General features: G+C 38.9%; 1 protein-coding gene across 9 annotated transcripts in view; it reads right to left on the bottom strand.

Moving 5' to 3' along the window:
• Nucleotides 1–6,350: 6,350 nt before the first annotated feature.
• The window catches only part of SUCO (SUN domain containing ossification factor), a 77,058-nt gene continuing 68,964 nt past the window's right edge, over nt 6,351–14,444 (bottom strand). For 8 of the 9 annotated variants that reach the window (XM_072946105.1, XM_006211129.2, XM_015245107.3 and 5 more), the window contains 2 exons: nt 10,615–10,670; nt 6,351–8,385 (listed from right to left, as the gene is read on the bottom strand). In XM_072946105.1, coding sequence (XP_072802206.1) covers nt 7,942–8,385; nt 10,615–10,670 — 500 coding nt within the window. In that variant the 3' untranslated portion in view covers nt 6,351–7,941. The remainder of the gene's footprint in view (nt 8,386–10,614; nt 10,671–14,444) is intronic. The other variant, XR_001459785.3, reaches the window with a different exon arrangement.

The raw sequence follows: 14,444 nt of genomic DNA on the forward strand, positions 1-14,444 counted from the left end.
CCTGTAAAACCTGTGATGAAAGCCTGCAGGTTACAGGTTTGGGGGAAATTAGTTTACCTAGTTACCACGTGAAGTTTGTGTACCTGCAATTCCCCATCTAGGAAATATGCAATGTATTAGCAATTAATGTTCTTTGGAGACCTTGAGGGCAAATCATTTCCCTAAATTTCATTTAATAGATCATTAGTTATGTGGCTCCTCTTGCGTGAATATTGCAGAATGGAAATACCAACCCATGGCCACTTCTCAAAGACAAATGAACTGATGATTTCTTTGCTGTTTAAATAACGGTCTGTGAGTCAGTTGCCAGCCATCACAGGATTGACTAAAGCACCAGGCTCAGACTCTCACTCCTGATAACACAGAAGAGGCTTATCTATTGTAACAATCAAATAGCTGGCAGAGATGGCTCTAAACTGATCTGTGCTCTACTGAAAAATAAATGAGTATACACACTACGCTGCCCAGTGTTACTTGTTACAGCTATAATTAGGCAAACAGCAATGGCCAGAGCTAACCTGGGGCAGGCACTCTGGCCCTGTGATAGGTACTTAAGTTATTTCTGAAGGACTTTGATAACGTGGTCGCTCTGGGATTCGTAGAAACATGCAGATCAGAGGTAACAAACCCCGAGTGGTGCCCAAGCAGTGCACGTGAAAGGGGTTCTGGGGCTGCAGGGGGAGGTCAGAGGCTTGGTGGGGAAGGAGAGCCACAGTTTCCTCTCTCGGCTGTGCTAGCCTCGTTCTTTGTAAGCACAGCCTCTTTGATGTGATCTGCATTAGCATCTCATGCTCCCTCAAGTCAATATTCTTTTTCATGTGGGGATTTTGAGTCATTTTTGTACTGCCTCTTTAAAGTTCCATAAACCTCAATAAATAAGAATTTTGATTGCCTGCCCCTGGGGAGAGCAGACATTTCTTTACAAGTGATATAAATACTGTTTGTTTCTCCTCACTGCTGCCTGGTTCTTAGAATTGGACTGTGTCTACTTCCTGGCCCCTTAAGGTTAAGGTCTGGGGCGGTCCCTCTGTTAATGTCCACAAAACCCTTACACAACCCCATTGAAGAAAACACTTCTTTGAAAGAAGGACTTATATATTCTTTTTTCTTTTTTTTTAATTGAAGTATAGTTGATTTACAATGTTACAATTTTGTGTTAGTTGCAGGTGTACAGCAAAGTGATTCAGTTTTATATATATATATGTATATATATATATATATATATATATATATATAAAGAATATATATATATTCTTTTTCAGATTCTTTTCCGTTATAGGTAATTACAAGATCTGGAACATAGTAGTTGCCTACACTATGTAGCAGTAACATAATGATCGACTGAGTTAAATGCTGCTGATGGTCAAGTAAGATGAGAACTGAGAATTACTCATTTGGTTTTAGCAACATGTGATCCACTGATGCTCCCGACAAGGGCAGTTTCAATAGAGCAGTGAGGTCTAATTGGAGCTAAGTTCAAAACGAACAGGGAGAAATTGATGATGGTGAGGGTAGGTGCAGCTCTTTCGAGGAGTTTTGCTGTAATATGGAACAGAGAAATAGGCAGTAGCTGGAGGGAGAATTGAGGACAAGAGAGTCTGTAACAAAAAGAAGTAACAGTCTATTAGCTTGCTGTTGAGAGTAAGTTATCTGAAACGGGGAAAATGGCATGAGAGAGAAAAAAATGAAGCAATGTCTTCAGAAAGACTGGATTTCATGCCTAATTTAAGCTGTCAGTAGAGCGGTGGCTTTAAGGAACACAGTTCATTCAAAGCAGCAGGTGGAAGGGCGGATCATGGGCACACTGACTGAGACCGGCAGTGGCGAGGCTGTAACACAGGCTTTGACTACCTCTCTATACTCTCAGTGAAATAGGAAGGTCATCAGCTAAGAGTTAGGACATGAGATGGCGTTTTTAAGAGAAAGTTTGAAATAGACCAGGAGAATCAACAGAAGGATTAGGAAAATGTATTCTGAATGCCAGCGGTGTCGTGGGAGCCACTTGAAATCAGTGACGGTGACTGGGCGTGAGAACAACCACGGGGATTCTCCCCCGCCCGCAGCAGCTGGTGGATGCCCGCGTGCAGTAGGCAGGACATTGGATTTACCCAGTCGTGTGCTTTTGCCGAACTGGTGCATTGGAGCAAGAGAGGAGCAAGCAATTTGAAGGTGTCTGCGAAGGATTACTCCTGATGCATTTTTTGCATCACCATTAAGGTGATGAAATAAATTCTAAGGCAAGTCAAGGAAAATTTAAATATAAAAACATTTTCTCTGCCCTTTGGCATGCTCTCTGCCTTCCACCGTGCACTATGTATGTGCATCATGCCTCAACCAAATCACCCCCATCGGGAGAAATACCTGCTTAGCCAAAAAGAGTAACATTCTTCTAGCTTCGAGACAACTCCGTAAAAGATAACATTCCTTCCTGATCTTGTCTGGGGCCACGATGACCTACCACTTTGTACTTACAGATCCAGACAGTGCAGACTGTCAATAATGCATCATGTAATGTACAGCCCTCTGTCTCAAAACCTAATATAACTATGGTTTGATCTCTAATGGGAGGAAGAGTTCTCAGAGGTTTGAGAGGCTGTTCCCAGGTTATAATCCTTAATTTTGCTTGAGTAAATTTTGTTTTTTTCTATTGACTGCTTAAGTTTTTCGTCGACAAGGATTGACCATAGAATTCACGCTGGATAAGAAGAGGAGTAAAGACTTCAAGGGAATAAGGGATAGTGCAAAAAGGTTAAGACCAATGGACTGCAGAATTTGGTGAGGTCAAAGAATTGCTAGAATTAGGGTGTGAGGGGTCATGAGCTAGAAAAATTGAAGGGGATATTCAGAGTTGGATGGTTGAAATTGGTTTTAAGAGTTATAGATACTGGTAATGACAAGTGCTAGGATTTAATCATGGAAGTAAATGGCTGATACAGGCTGGAGAAAAAGATCTTTGGGGAAAGATGGTGAGGAACTGAGAAACTAGAAAAAATAATGTCAGGTAGACAATGACATCATCAAGGATTATGACAGAAGCAGTATTAGAATGACAGCGACCCCAAGAACAAAGATGAGAGGGTGAGAAAAAAGGAGTTCATTTGCAGCAAGGAGAAACAGTGATAGAATGTGAGGCATTTTAGGGCACTGAAGATGAAGGAGGCCATCTAGCCTGTCTCCAGGTCTTAGGGGTGGGAGGCATTTAGAAGAAGAAAAGCAACCTGAACAGGATTCCAGGCCAGTAGTTTCAACTAGAACAAGGAGGTGAAGAGAACTTTAAGAGAAGTTAGGGTTAGGAAATTTTGCTAATGATTGATTTTGAATTCCAGAAGGCACAGGGGATGTGTTTCAGCAGTTGGTGAAGGAATATGGGTCCACAAGAAGGATGTGAAGAGCCATATGGGGCTTCTTGTGGTGAGACAATTAATGGGAATCAAAGGCTTCTGAAATTTGCCTTAACACGTTGATGGCCCCGTGTGGATCGGGTATGTTTCCTGCGGCGCCCAAATTTACACCTCACTGCAGCGTGACACACTAGCAGTGTATGTGCTTATAATCAATCTGTTTTTCCAATGTATTTGGAATTGTTTTAAAAAAAAAAAACCATGTCTTATTCTCAAGACAAGAGCTAGAGAAAAATGCATAAAAGACAGGAACATACTGTCCTAGCTGTCCCAGAACTCTGCAGCTTTGTATAAATTGTTTCAGCGAATATAAGAAAGTAACACAATTTTATATAATCTTGTTCAAAAGAAAACATTTTTATCTATCTGCATATATACTCATATATTGTTACTATTAAATACTTGCATTACAAATGAAAACTGTTGCAAATTACTTGTAAAAACCTGCATAATTTGATGAAGGAAAGCATCACCCATATATCCGTGTGACAGGGCCCCTGAGGACACACAACTGTCACCCAGATTTGGGTGACGTGGCAATCGATGCGTTAATGGTTTTGAGTCCTAAAGTAGTGGCAAGGCCTTATCTCAAGGGGTAGCAAGATCTTTCCAGGAGACCTGCAGTTCTGGTGTGACTTAGTGACCCTTGTGATGGCAGCATGAGGGGGGATCTTAGAGCACATTGGGCTCAAAGCTCCCTGCTAAACTTGCTGGTGGATGGTGGTCGTAGTCTGAGGCTAGAGATGGGAGTCTGACACCTGCTGGTTGATGTTCAGAGACTAGGGATGGGATCTAACTCTGAACATCCAAGCGTTAGCAGCTAACTTTGTGCGCGCTATATGCTAGGCACATGGTAGCTGTACATGTGTAAGCATGACTGATCCTCACAACAATCGTGTGGAGGTGCTGTGCTGCCCATTTACAGGTGAGAAATCTGATGCTTAATGAGACTGATTGTGATTTGTCTAATGCTACACTCAGTAAGCAATGGAGAACAAACATGAAACTAGGCAGTGTGACTTGAAAATACCTGCTCCTAAGTTGCATACGGTACACCACCTATGTGGGGAACTATTTCCAACCAGTTGGTATAAAACTTAAACTTAAAAAAAATCACAAATGTTTATTTTTGTTCAAATAAACTCATTTTACAAGGTTTATAACAGAAGGTATTTGGGTTTCAGTATCTGATTTGTCAAAAAAAAAATAGAACACAAAGTGGGTAGATTCGGGTACATAACCTTACAAATGCTAATGATTAACCTTGTTGTAAACAAATATTCTAAAGATTAATTTGAAAGTAACAGACTAAGTGGAGTATAATGCAGAGGTTATAAATACATGCTCCATGGGATACTTTTAAATGTCTTCATTTTTTTAATGCCTTAATCACAACTTTGTGGGTCGGGATAAAATCTATAGTGACAGTATCAATAAATTACTAGAAAAGCTCTTAGTGCCCGCTTTGGTAGCCTAGACACTAAAACTGGAATGAATCAGAGAAAGTAAATATGGCCCTTACATAAGGAAGACATGCAAAGTCATAAAACAATCAGTAAATTTTAAAAGACACAAATAGATAATAAAACCAAAGGAAACTTGACGGCCTCTTGGGGGGAAAAAAGGAGAGTGTGCGTGAGGACAACTGGAGAGAGCTGGCCACGGAGTGTGTATTAGCTATTAGGGAATTAACTTTCTCAGGTGAGATACTAGTATTATGGGCATGTAGGTGAACATCCTTATTTTCAGAAAACACAAATGCTTAAGTATTTAGGGGTTAAGGGCATGATGTCTTAACTTTCAAATGGTTTACCCAAGAAACATTTAATATGTGTGTATGTAGATACAAAAAAGAAAACTACAGAGATTAACCACTGAGTCTGGGTAAAGGTATATATATGAGTGTTTCCTATGGATTTGAAAATTTTCAAATTAAAAAGTTGGGGAAAAGCATGAGGTTTTTAAGTAGCTTTGTTCTATGAAAGGTAGAGTTTAAAAAAGCGTATTTCTGAGTAGACATGCTGCTTATCATACTGTGATCTTAAACTTGTTCAACTAGGTTAACAAATGTAAGTTTATGTCTATTTGGTATTCATGCCAACACGTTTATATATTCAAATCGGGGACACATCAAAAACTGGTAAATCAGTAAGTGGCAAAGTGAGCACAGTTACTAGAGATAAGAGTTGAAAACGGTTGCTGCTGGGGAGCAAGAAATCCTTGATGGGGAAAGGTGATGGCAGGGGGTGTAGTGGCAGCGAACAGAGGACCGCTGTCTTCTGCATAAACAAGCCTTACTTTATAAAACTATTTCATTCCTCAGCTTATATATACATCTATAATTTTTATATATGATAAAAATATTTTCGATATTTAAAAAACTCCAGTTAAAAGAACTGCTTTACTTTGTATCCTTGCTCTTACGGATTCCTGTTTCTTTTTCATACTGTTTTAATGCTTGACTTAATATTAGAAGAAATAAAAGAGGCTATTAAGGAACACTGAAAGCCTACCAGGTATAGACACAGCTTTGCTCCTCAACAGGTACAAAGCTACTGATGGCAAGAATTTTCACTTTTTTCCCTCATCTAAGTATAATCTCAGAGGAAAAATAACCCCCAAATTGTAAAATGTTATGCCATATTTTAGATCCAGAAAAAAATTAAAAATTAGCAATCTTAAAGATGGCATCTAATAAAAGAAAAGCATATTTATGTGTAGTCTCCTAAAGACTCAACACTCTCATTTCAGTGTTTGAAATGGTGAAATTATGACTGTACAGGGAACAAAATGCTTATATGAAAGTTCAGTTTGTAGCTGGTTGAAATAGGATCAATTATTTAACGGGATGCTGCTGTATTTAATTTTAAAGTGGCAAAAACTGAATCTATGCTCAAGATAACAAGTCTGTAAGTTCTCCTTCAAAGAATAAACCAGAATAGCCAGTAATTAATAAAGACGAGTGTTCGGATTTATTTGGAAATTCACAGTTTCTAATGGCACTACAGCTCCGTAGTTACATATTGAAAGTCTTCTTTCCACGACACCGGATGCCGCACACACACGGTGTACTTCCCGCTCCGCCTCTGCTCTCACCTGGACCTCTTTTCAATGAGTTTCTATACAATCAGGCCCTCTTACTCTGAATGGCTAATTGTACAGACTGGAAAAAAAATTTAATCACCTAACACATACTGTTAACCTAAAGCAGCAACTTAAACAAACAAAAGAGGCTTTAAATAAGTCACATTACAAACAATACCCCCAGAAAGGTATCAGACAAATTTAAAAAGTTATTACTAAAAGTGCTCAATAAGTTATAACTTAAACCTTACAACACAGAACAGTCAAATCTCTCCCTTTCAAAAAGAAACTTTCCACTTTCACTCATTACTGTACAGACACATACTTAGAAATCACTGGATTCAAATAGAGTCGCTGCCAATTTTTAAAGGGGAAAAAAAGGACAAAATGAGGACAAAGACACTGACATCACACATGTGTATCTCTGCACATTTGTAGCCAAAACAAAGCAAACATCAAGGAATAGGAACCCCTTCAGGCTCGCCCACTTAGACAAGGCTTGACAAACTCACGAGCTGGTGGTGTGCACAGGCAGTGCTTGCATCATGTGAGACCTGCACTCATCTGCCCAACCTTCAGATTTTCCATTGTAGTAAGAGAAAACAAGGGTCAGAAAGTTGGGAGGATTAGTGCTTACTGTGAATGTTTAAAATGTAATGTAGCCGAAGACAACCTTTACAAGTGGCTAAGTGTGTTTAAAAGGTGAATTTATAAAAAAAAAAAAAAAAATTTGCAAATACCAGTCATTTCCAAGAAAAGATCTTGTAGTTTTTTCTTTGAGTTAGGAACTAAAGAGAGCTAGTGTGACTAAATTAAAGGAAAATAACATTAGCAATATCACCGTTTACCTAAACGAATAGTCTTAAAAATTCCAGCAAGTGTTGATTTCAAGTGAGTTTGCTAAACAGAGGTCTAGTTGGCAAGTCTTCAGGATCCTCACACTGTCTGACCCACATTACTGAACTCCAGGCGCAGATCACCGTAAAGCCTTGTAGTGTTTGCAGCTTCAAATAACTAACAAAGTTACAAAAGAAATCAAATGACAGAAAAAGTTCTCCCTCCTCTTCCAGTGGCATTATAAATAGACAAAAGGCACATAAATATGGGAAGGTGCAAGAAATAGGAACAAAGCTAAAGGAAGAGGTTTAGTCTTTCATTCCTATCCCACCCAAGGAACTGGGCTTCCAAGTTACTTTTGTCCCAGTAATTAATCTGTGAAAAAACATCTTTATAAAATGTCTACCATTGTCCTTGTAGGAAGTGATCAGCCTTGTGAAACTGCAGCTTATTGACCAAGATTGACATAATCCCACCTGCTTTTTAAAAAGGCAGAAACCATAATTTCTGAATACTTTTCCCATTAATGTTTTCTCCCTCCCCCAAACCCTTCAAATACCACAGAATGTTCTTCAAAGAACAACAACAAAAGTCTCGAGGAGGAAAAGTCCGATTAACCTCAGATCTGTCCCGAGACCGCCGTGACACCGAACGTCCCCACCGTGAGCTCCTTGTTTCCTTTGATTATGTCGTGCAGGCTCGGCAATGATCCTGACTTAGTCTGTATCAGGGTTTTTAGCAGTTTCCCTTGGTCTTGGACTTTGGATCGCCTTCGTTTCAAAGCCCTCTTTTCAGTTTTTGTCTTCTGGGACTGTCCGTTGCACAGACTTGTGCAAGCTGAAATGCCACAAAAATATGACTCCTCTGACTGGGATGAAGTTTCTGAGCTTCCTTCAGATGGAGGACCCTTGTATGAAGAGTGATAAACTTCTCCCATATTAGAAAAATCTCTCTGGTTCGTAAAAGGCTTTCTTCCTTTTATGTCTCCGTTGGCGATAGGGTGCAATGGATCTGCTGGCTTTATGGTCTCAACTTTTTCAGTTTTGTACTTGCAGCGTTTCTTCTATAACACAAGTGGAAGAAAGGGTAGGAATTAGACCTCTGATAGTTACCCAATCAAACATCTAGAGAGCTGAGCTCATGGAGGAGCACGCCACCTCCTGGTGGAAAGTAAGTACTACTGACAGCATAATACTGCGATGTTCTGTACAGATACCGTCATTACCTTTCCATTTTGTAAATATTACTCAATTAAAACTCTTTACTTACCTGCCACTTCTGAATATGGATTTAGAGAGTGCTAAATAACTAACACCTAAATATCTATTATGAGCCAAATACTATTGTAGTTGTTTTCTTTTTTTTTTTTTTCTTTCTATGCATGGTAAGAAGCAAACATTTGGGCTCATTGAAATCATTCCTTTGACAAGCACCTAGTTATCCAGGGCCAGAGTCCCATCCTTTCTCATTCTGAGTCCCCTCAGGGTGCACCACTGTGAGTGGCTGCAGAGGCTGGGCTGCAGGCTCATCTTCCCTGTGGGGGGTGGTAGCAGCTGGCTGATGACTTGATGGCTTCCGCATTCTTTGTTTACTGATATGATTTGCAGGATTTTTCATTCACATTGCTCCCCCTTGGTCCTAAATTCAATCAATATTTTGAGAGACATTTCATGACCAATTTTGTCCCATGGCGCTAGGAAGGCTCATTCCTAGGTCAGGTGAAGATTCTGCTGACATGCCACTCAAAGTGTCAATTTTTGGATCAGGCCCTGTTGATAACTAAAAACTCTGGATCACCAGTCGTACTATTATGATCCAGGAAATGTTTTCCCCTCATTGCTCATTCCCATACCTAGAATCACACTATTACAATTATTCTATGCAGGGTTATAGTGTGATCTATTTTTTTCAAGATGTTTAGCCATCTTGGTAGAGGCCTAGTTACACACTGGGAAATGTAAGCGACAACAATCTTATAAAACAGAGTAAGTAATACAGTTAGTAACATTAACAAAGTCATACAAAGCATAACAATTTAGAAACAAAGAACAAATTAAGACAATAATTAGCATTGATGCGGGAAACACCCACGTGGGGCATGAGGAGGACCGTGTCCCAGGCCTCGGCTGAGCCCCTGGGATGCACCCTGCCAAATGTGGGTCCTTGGCTTCGTGCAGGGAAGAATTCAAGAGTGAGCCACAGTTGAGTAAAGGCAGATTTATTTAGAGACGTACACACTGTATAGTGTAGGCTGTTTCAAAAGGCAAGAGAAAGGCTGTGGGGTGTGGGGGTTGGGTGCTCAGACTAGAGTAAAAGTAGGTACACATGCCATAGACAGAGTGCGGGCCGTCTCCAAAGAGGAGGGAGAGTGGCAGAGAGAGGCCTACTCTAGTCGCTTTCAGGTGTTATCTTACTAACCCTGCAAGGTATTTCATCCGTTACCAAATGAGAAAACCAGGGTTCACAGGTTCGTTCCCTGCCCCCGTTACAATGTAGTAAGTGGCCAAGTTGGAACTGAACCCCAGGCTCTTTGGCTTTAATGGCCAAGTTCTTTTGCCTAGAGACAGTCAAAATGAATACAACTTACTTCGAGAGGCAGAATGGAAAAAGCGCATACTTTGTAACCAAAAAAGCCTAAGTATATCCTGATTTTTGTCACCTATTTAATGGGTCATTTAGAGAAGACACAAGGGGAGAGTATAGTTCAGTGGCAGAGTGCCTGCTTAGCATGCACGAGGTCCTGGGTTCAATCCCTAGTACCTCCATTAAAAATAAATAAATAAACCTAACTATCACCCCCCATAAAAAAGTTAAAAAATTAAAAAAAAAGAAGATAAAAACTCTGAGTTTCAGTTTTCTCATTTAAAAAATGGGGATAGTATCTTCTTTAGTTGTATGAGGATTACAGGAACAGCGCACATCCTGTACCTGACATGCACTGACAATAAATAACACCTGTCAGCCAGGGGTCAGCAAGCTTTTTCTGTAAAAAGCCAGACAGTAAGTATTTTAGGCTTTTCAGGTCACATACTTTCTCTTGCATATTCTTTTTCGTCTTACAACACTTTAAAAATGGCTCCAGGCCCATACAAAACAGGCCACAGGATATATATACATGGCCTGTGGGTCAGAGTTTGCTGACCCCTGTCAACGCTTATTTATATCATTATCATGACTGAAAATAAATAGTAAAAGTTTAAGGACCACTTACAGGCTATAGTAAAATTTCCACCTGTTTTTCATCTACTACCACAGAATACACCAATACACTTAAAAGGAAACAAAACATTACCTTTTTTTCTGGCGAGAACTTGAGGGGTTCTACGATATACAGCTCATTTGGGTCTACTACAAGTAAGAAAAAATAAGACACATGTAAGATGTAAAGTAGATTAAATACTATAAATAACACATTATCCCTTTATGATTATTTTCCTGAGAGAGCCAATGAACTTATAGTCATACCAGGTTAATCATGTATTTATGCAGTTGAAATTAGTAAGCCAAAAGCAACAAGGTAGGAGAGGGTGTCATTATCTGGGGCTTGATTGGTCATTTTCAAACAACCTGCATACGTTTTTAAACAGCTGGCTATCAGTCAACACAGAAAGGATGCTTCTCTGGGCTAGGTCACTCTCTTACCTGATGAGGAAAATAACATTACCAGGTAAGCTAATACCAAATCTACAGATCATCTGCATATTTTTCTACCGATGCTGCAAATATGGGTTAACTACGTGCAGAAAGCAGTTTGACTGTGTACTGAAACCAGTTAAGGGAACATACTGACAAAAATAGATCAAAGGAGTTTTATCTATTTATTACTACGATTTATTGTGATCAAAACTATGAACTCAAAATCTTAAAACAGTTGGAACATGTAATATAAATGATCAAGCAATAATGAATAAAACACTTCTGGCATGGTAAGTAAATTAGAAACAGAGTTTTAGGTTCCTAAGATTTCATTACTTTAAGCACATTCAAGACTGCTCTGTACCACCCATACACTGACAAGATAAACATACATATAAAATATATGAGGGGCTATGAGACTTTAGTCCTACTCAACCCACTAAAAGTAAATGACTTATGGTCTGATACAGGTAGAAGTTTAAGTAGCAAATTCACTATAAAACTTCATGTATCAGAAATTTACTAATAACACGATTCAACCAATTTTTACATTATGTCCTAGAAATTTGAGAAAGTCACCAAATACATAAAAATATCCAAATATTTCTTTAGTCATTTCTATGAGATTACTAACCTCATTCAGATTGCTTTCTTAAAGAATCTGACATCTACTTCTAGGAATGGCTCTTAATGTTTTTCAGATCAACCTCTCCATTGACAGCAACTAAATTTGACAATTGTTTTTTAAATCACTAACAGCCCTGAAAGGCTGTCAAGACTAAGTAAGTAATCCCAGGCAAAACTGAAAGAAAAGTAGGAATTCCAGACAGTCAAGGGGAACACAAAAATCCTGAGAGCATTTGCCAATGCAAGAATATTTGAACTTTAGTTCTGATAGCGTTAAGGGACTGGATCAGCAGTCAACCTCAGGGCCTGCTCAAAGCAGCTGCCTAGTAAGACACCCTCCCTCACCCCACAGGAAGCTGGGGCTCCAAAGCTACATTCTCGGAGAAAGAATGAACAGGGACTTACAGCCCGAATTCCCATCGCCTGCCAGGGCAACAAGCCTCAATGAGCCATTAAAGTATTCCTGACTAACGCAAACACATCCTCTCTGGATTAAGGACCCATGTTCTACCCCTCAGATTATCTCTACAAACAATTCTTCTAGAAGGGCTAGGAAACTGAAAACTAAGTACACAAGTACATAAAGCACCTTGAGCACGAGCCTGCAAAAACAATTACTGACAGATTTACAAAGATTTAACATATCAGAATTATCATAGACGAGAAAGACTGTTATACTTACTCTGTTTAAATAAAAAACAAGCTTGAAAATTTCTATAGGAAACATAAAACAAGAATAAAGGACCTAGATGTTTAAAAAAAAACACTGAAAGAACTCCTAGAAATGAAAACTGTAATAAACAAAAATCCCAAAGGATGAATGTAATAGCAGACTATATTAGGCAGAATGTGTGGCTTGAAATATAGGTCAAAAGAAATTATCCAGAATATTGCACAGAAAGGCAAAAAGAGTTTCAGAGACAAAAGGGACATAGGAAAAGTACTAACAGACTTAAATGGAGATTCTAAAGGCGAATGAGGCAGAAGTAGTGCTCTTGGGAGAAAAATAATGGCTAAGAATTTTCCAGTATTGACAAAAAATACCAAATTAGAGATTCAAAGATCCCAACAAATTTAAATAGGAATAAAGAAGAAAAAAAGAATTTTTCAGTATGAATGAAAGTCACAACAAATGGAAGGTCTTAAAAAGAACTGAAGAATGAAGAAATTGGTACATATGTAGGTACATTTAAATGAATATTAATAAAAAAATACATTGCTGAATTAAAACTAAACAGGAAAAAATACAAAAGAACAATAACATATAAGTCAAAATTTTCTCCACTTTTCCTGGTTACCTTAGAAACTACAAGTACTTATCAAAATCTAAAGTTAATCAGTACTTTTACCTCTTAAACAGTACAAAGATTTTTTTTTGTCCTCAATTTGATTTAAAGGAAAAAAGGAAATGACTATAACTCAATAAAAAATGTTTAAAAAAGGAAAAAAGGAAAAGAATTGTCTATTTTCAAAAGATGTGCCTGTATTCACAGAAAAGCCAAAATAACCTACAAATGAACTATCTGAGTAAAACAACATTGCTGTATATAAAATCAGTACAAAAATCTAGGGACTTCCAGTTTCAGTCCGGCATGTAAGAAGCTTAGAAGTTGCCCCTCTGTCCTAATAACAAGTAAAAAGATCAACACACAAAAAACAGCTCTTCTTAGATCCACCAGAGAAGCGAGGTCACACGGCAAACTGCTGTCCCCAAACCTGGAGACACACGGGGGAATACAGAGAACTACAACTTATCTGAGCAGAAATCTCTGTGAGAACAAGTACCTGGTTAGTAGAACTTGAATTATAATTGGCAAATTGCTGGACATCCAATGTAGACAAGTCTGTAAGTTAAAAACTCCAAGGGAGACCCAACAGCGGAGGGAGGGGGCATACTTTTATGAGTTTTACCTCCAAAAGCTCTACCAGTTTCTTATCATTTTGAAACACGCCACAGCATTCCAATCTTAACATGGCCTGCCTTTAGGAAAAACTCTTTTCCCAGAGCCTAACCTGCACTGCGGAAAGGGGAAACCTGAGAAGCACTGGTGAAGTTCACAGTACAGGCACAAAGGCTCACCAAGAGACGGAGACCTAATCACAGGACTACCGAATGCTTCCTCTACCTCCATACCTCACCACTACATTACTGAAGGTCTATCTACTGCAGTTCCTTTTTACCAAGTACAGACCTTCCTTAACTTATAATTCCAATAAATGTATGGTTAAGTTGAAAATCTCGTTAAGTCGAAAATGCGTTTAATACATCTAACCTACCACACATCATGGCTTAGCCTAGCCTACCTTAAGTGTGCCCAGAAAACTTACAGTAGTCACAGTTGGGCAAAACCATCTAACACAAAGCCTATTTTACAATAGAGTGCTGAATATCTCATATAATTCATTACCGAAAGTGAAAAAATAGGGTGACTGTATGGAGACAGAATGGCTGGAAGTGAATTAGCTGTTTACTCTTGGGATTGTGTAGCTGAGTGGGACTGGCAGCTTCCTGCTCCTGCCCAGCATCATGAGAGAGTGCTGTAATGCGTATCGCTAGCCTGGGAAATGTCAAAATTTAAAATTAAAAGTATGATTTTTACTAAAACCATTGTTAAGGTGAACCACCATAAGCTGGGTACTGCCTGTGCGTTATATTCCCCTTTCAACAAAAAATTACAAGCCATTAAAAAAGAGCAAAAAACACAGTCTGAAAAGACTAAAGAAGCATTAGAAGCAGAGTTAGATATGGCAGGGAATGTTGGAATTATTAGGCCAGGAATTTTTAAAATTCATGATTAATACACTAGGGGCTTAAATAGAAAAAAGTAGACAACATGCAAGGACAGATGGATAATGTAA

The sequence above is a fragment of the Vicugna pacos genome, chromosome 21 (assembly GCF_048564905.1).
Source record: "Vicugna pacos chromosome 21, VicPac4, whole genome shotgun sequence".
In the NCBI taxonomy this organism is placed as follows: Eukaryota; Metazoa; Chordata; class Mammalia; order Artiodactyla; family Camelidae; genus Vicugna; species Vicugna pacos.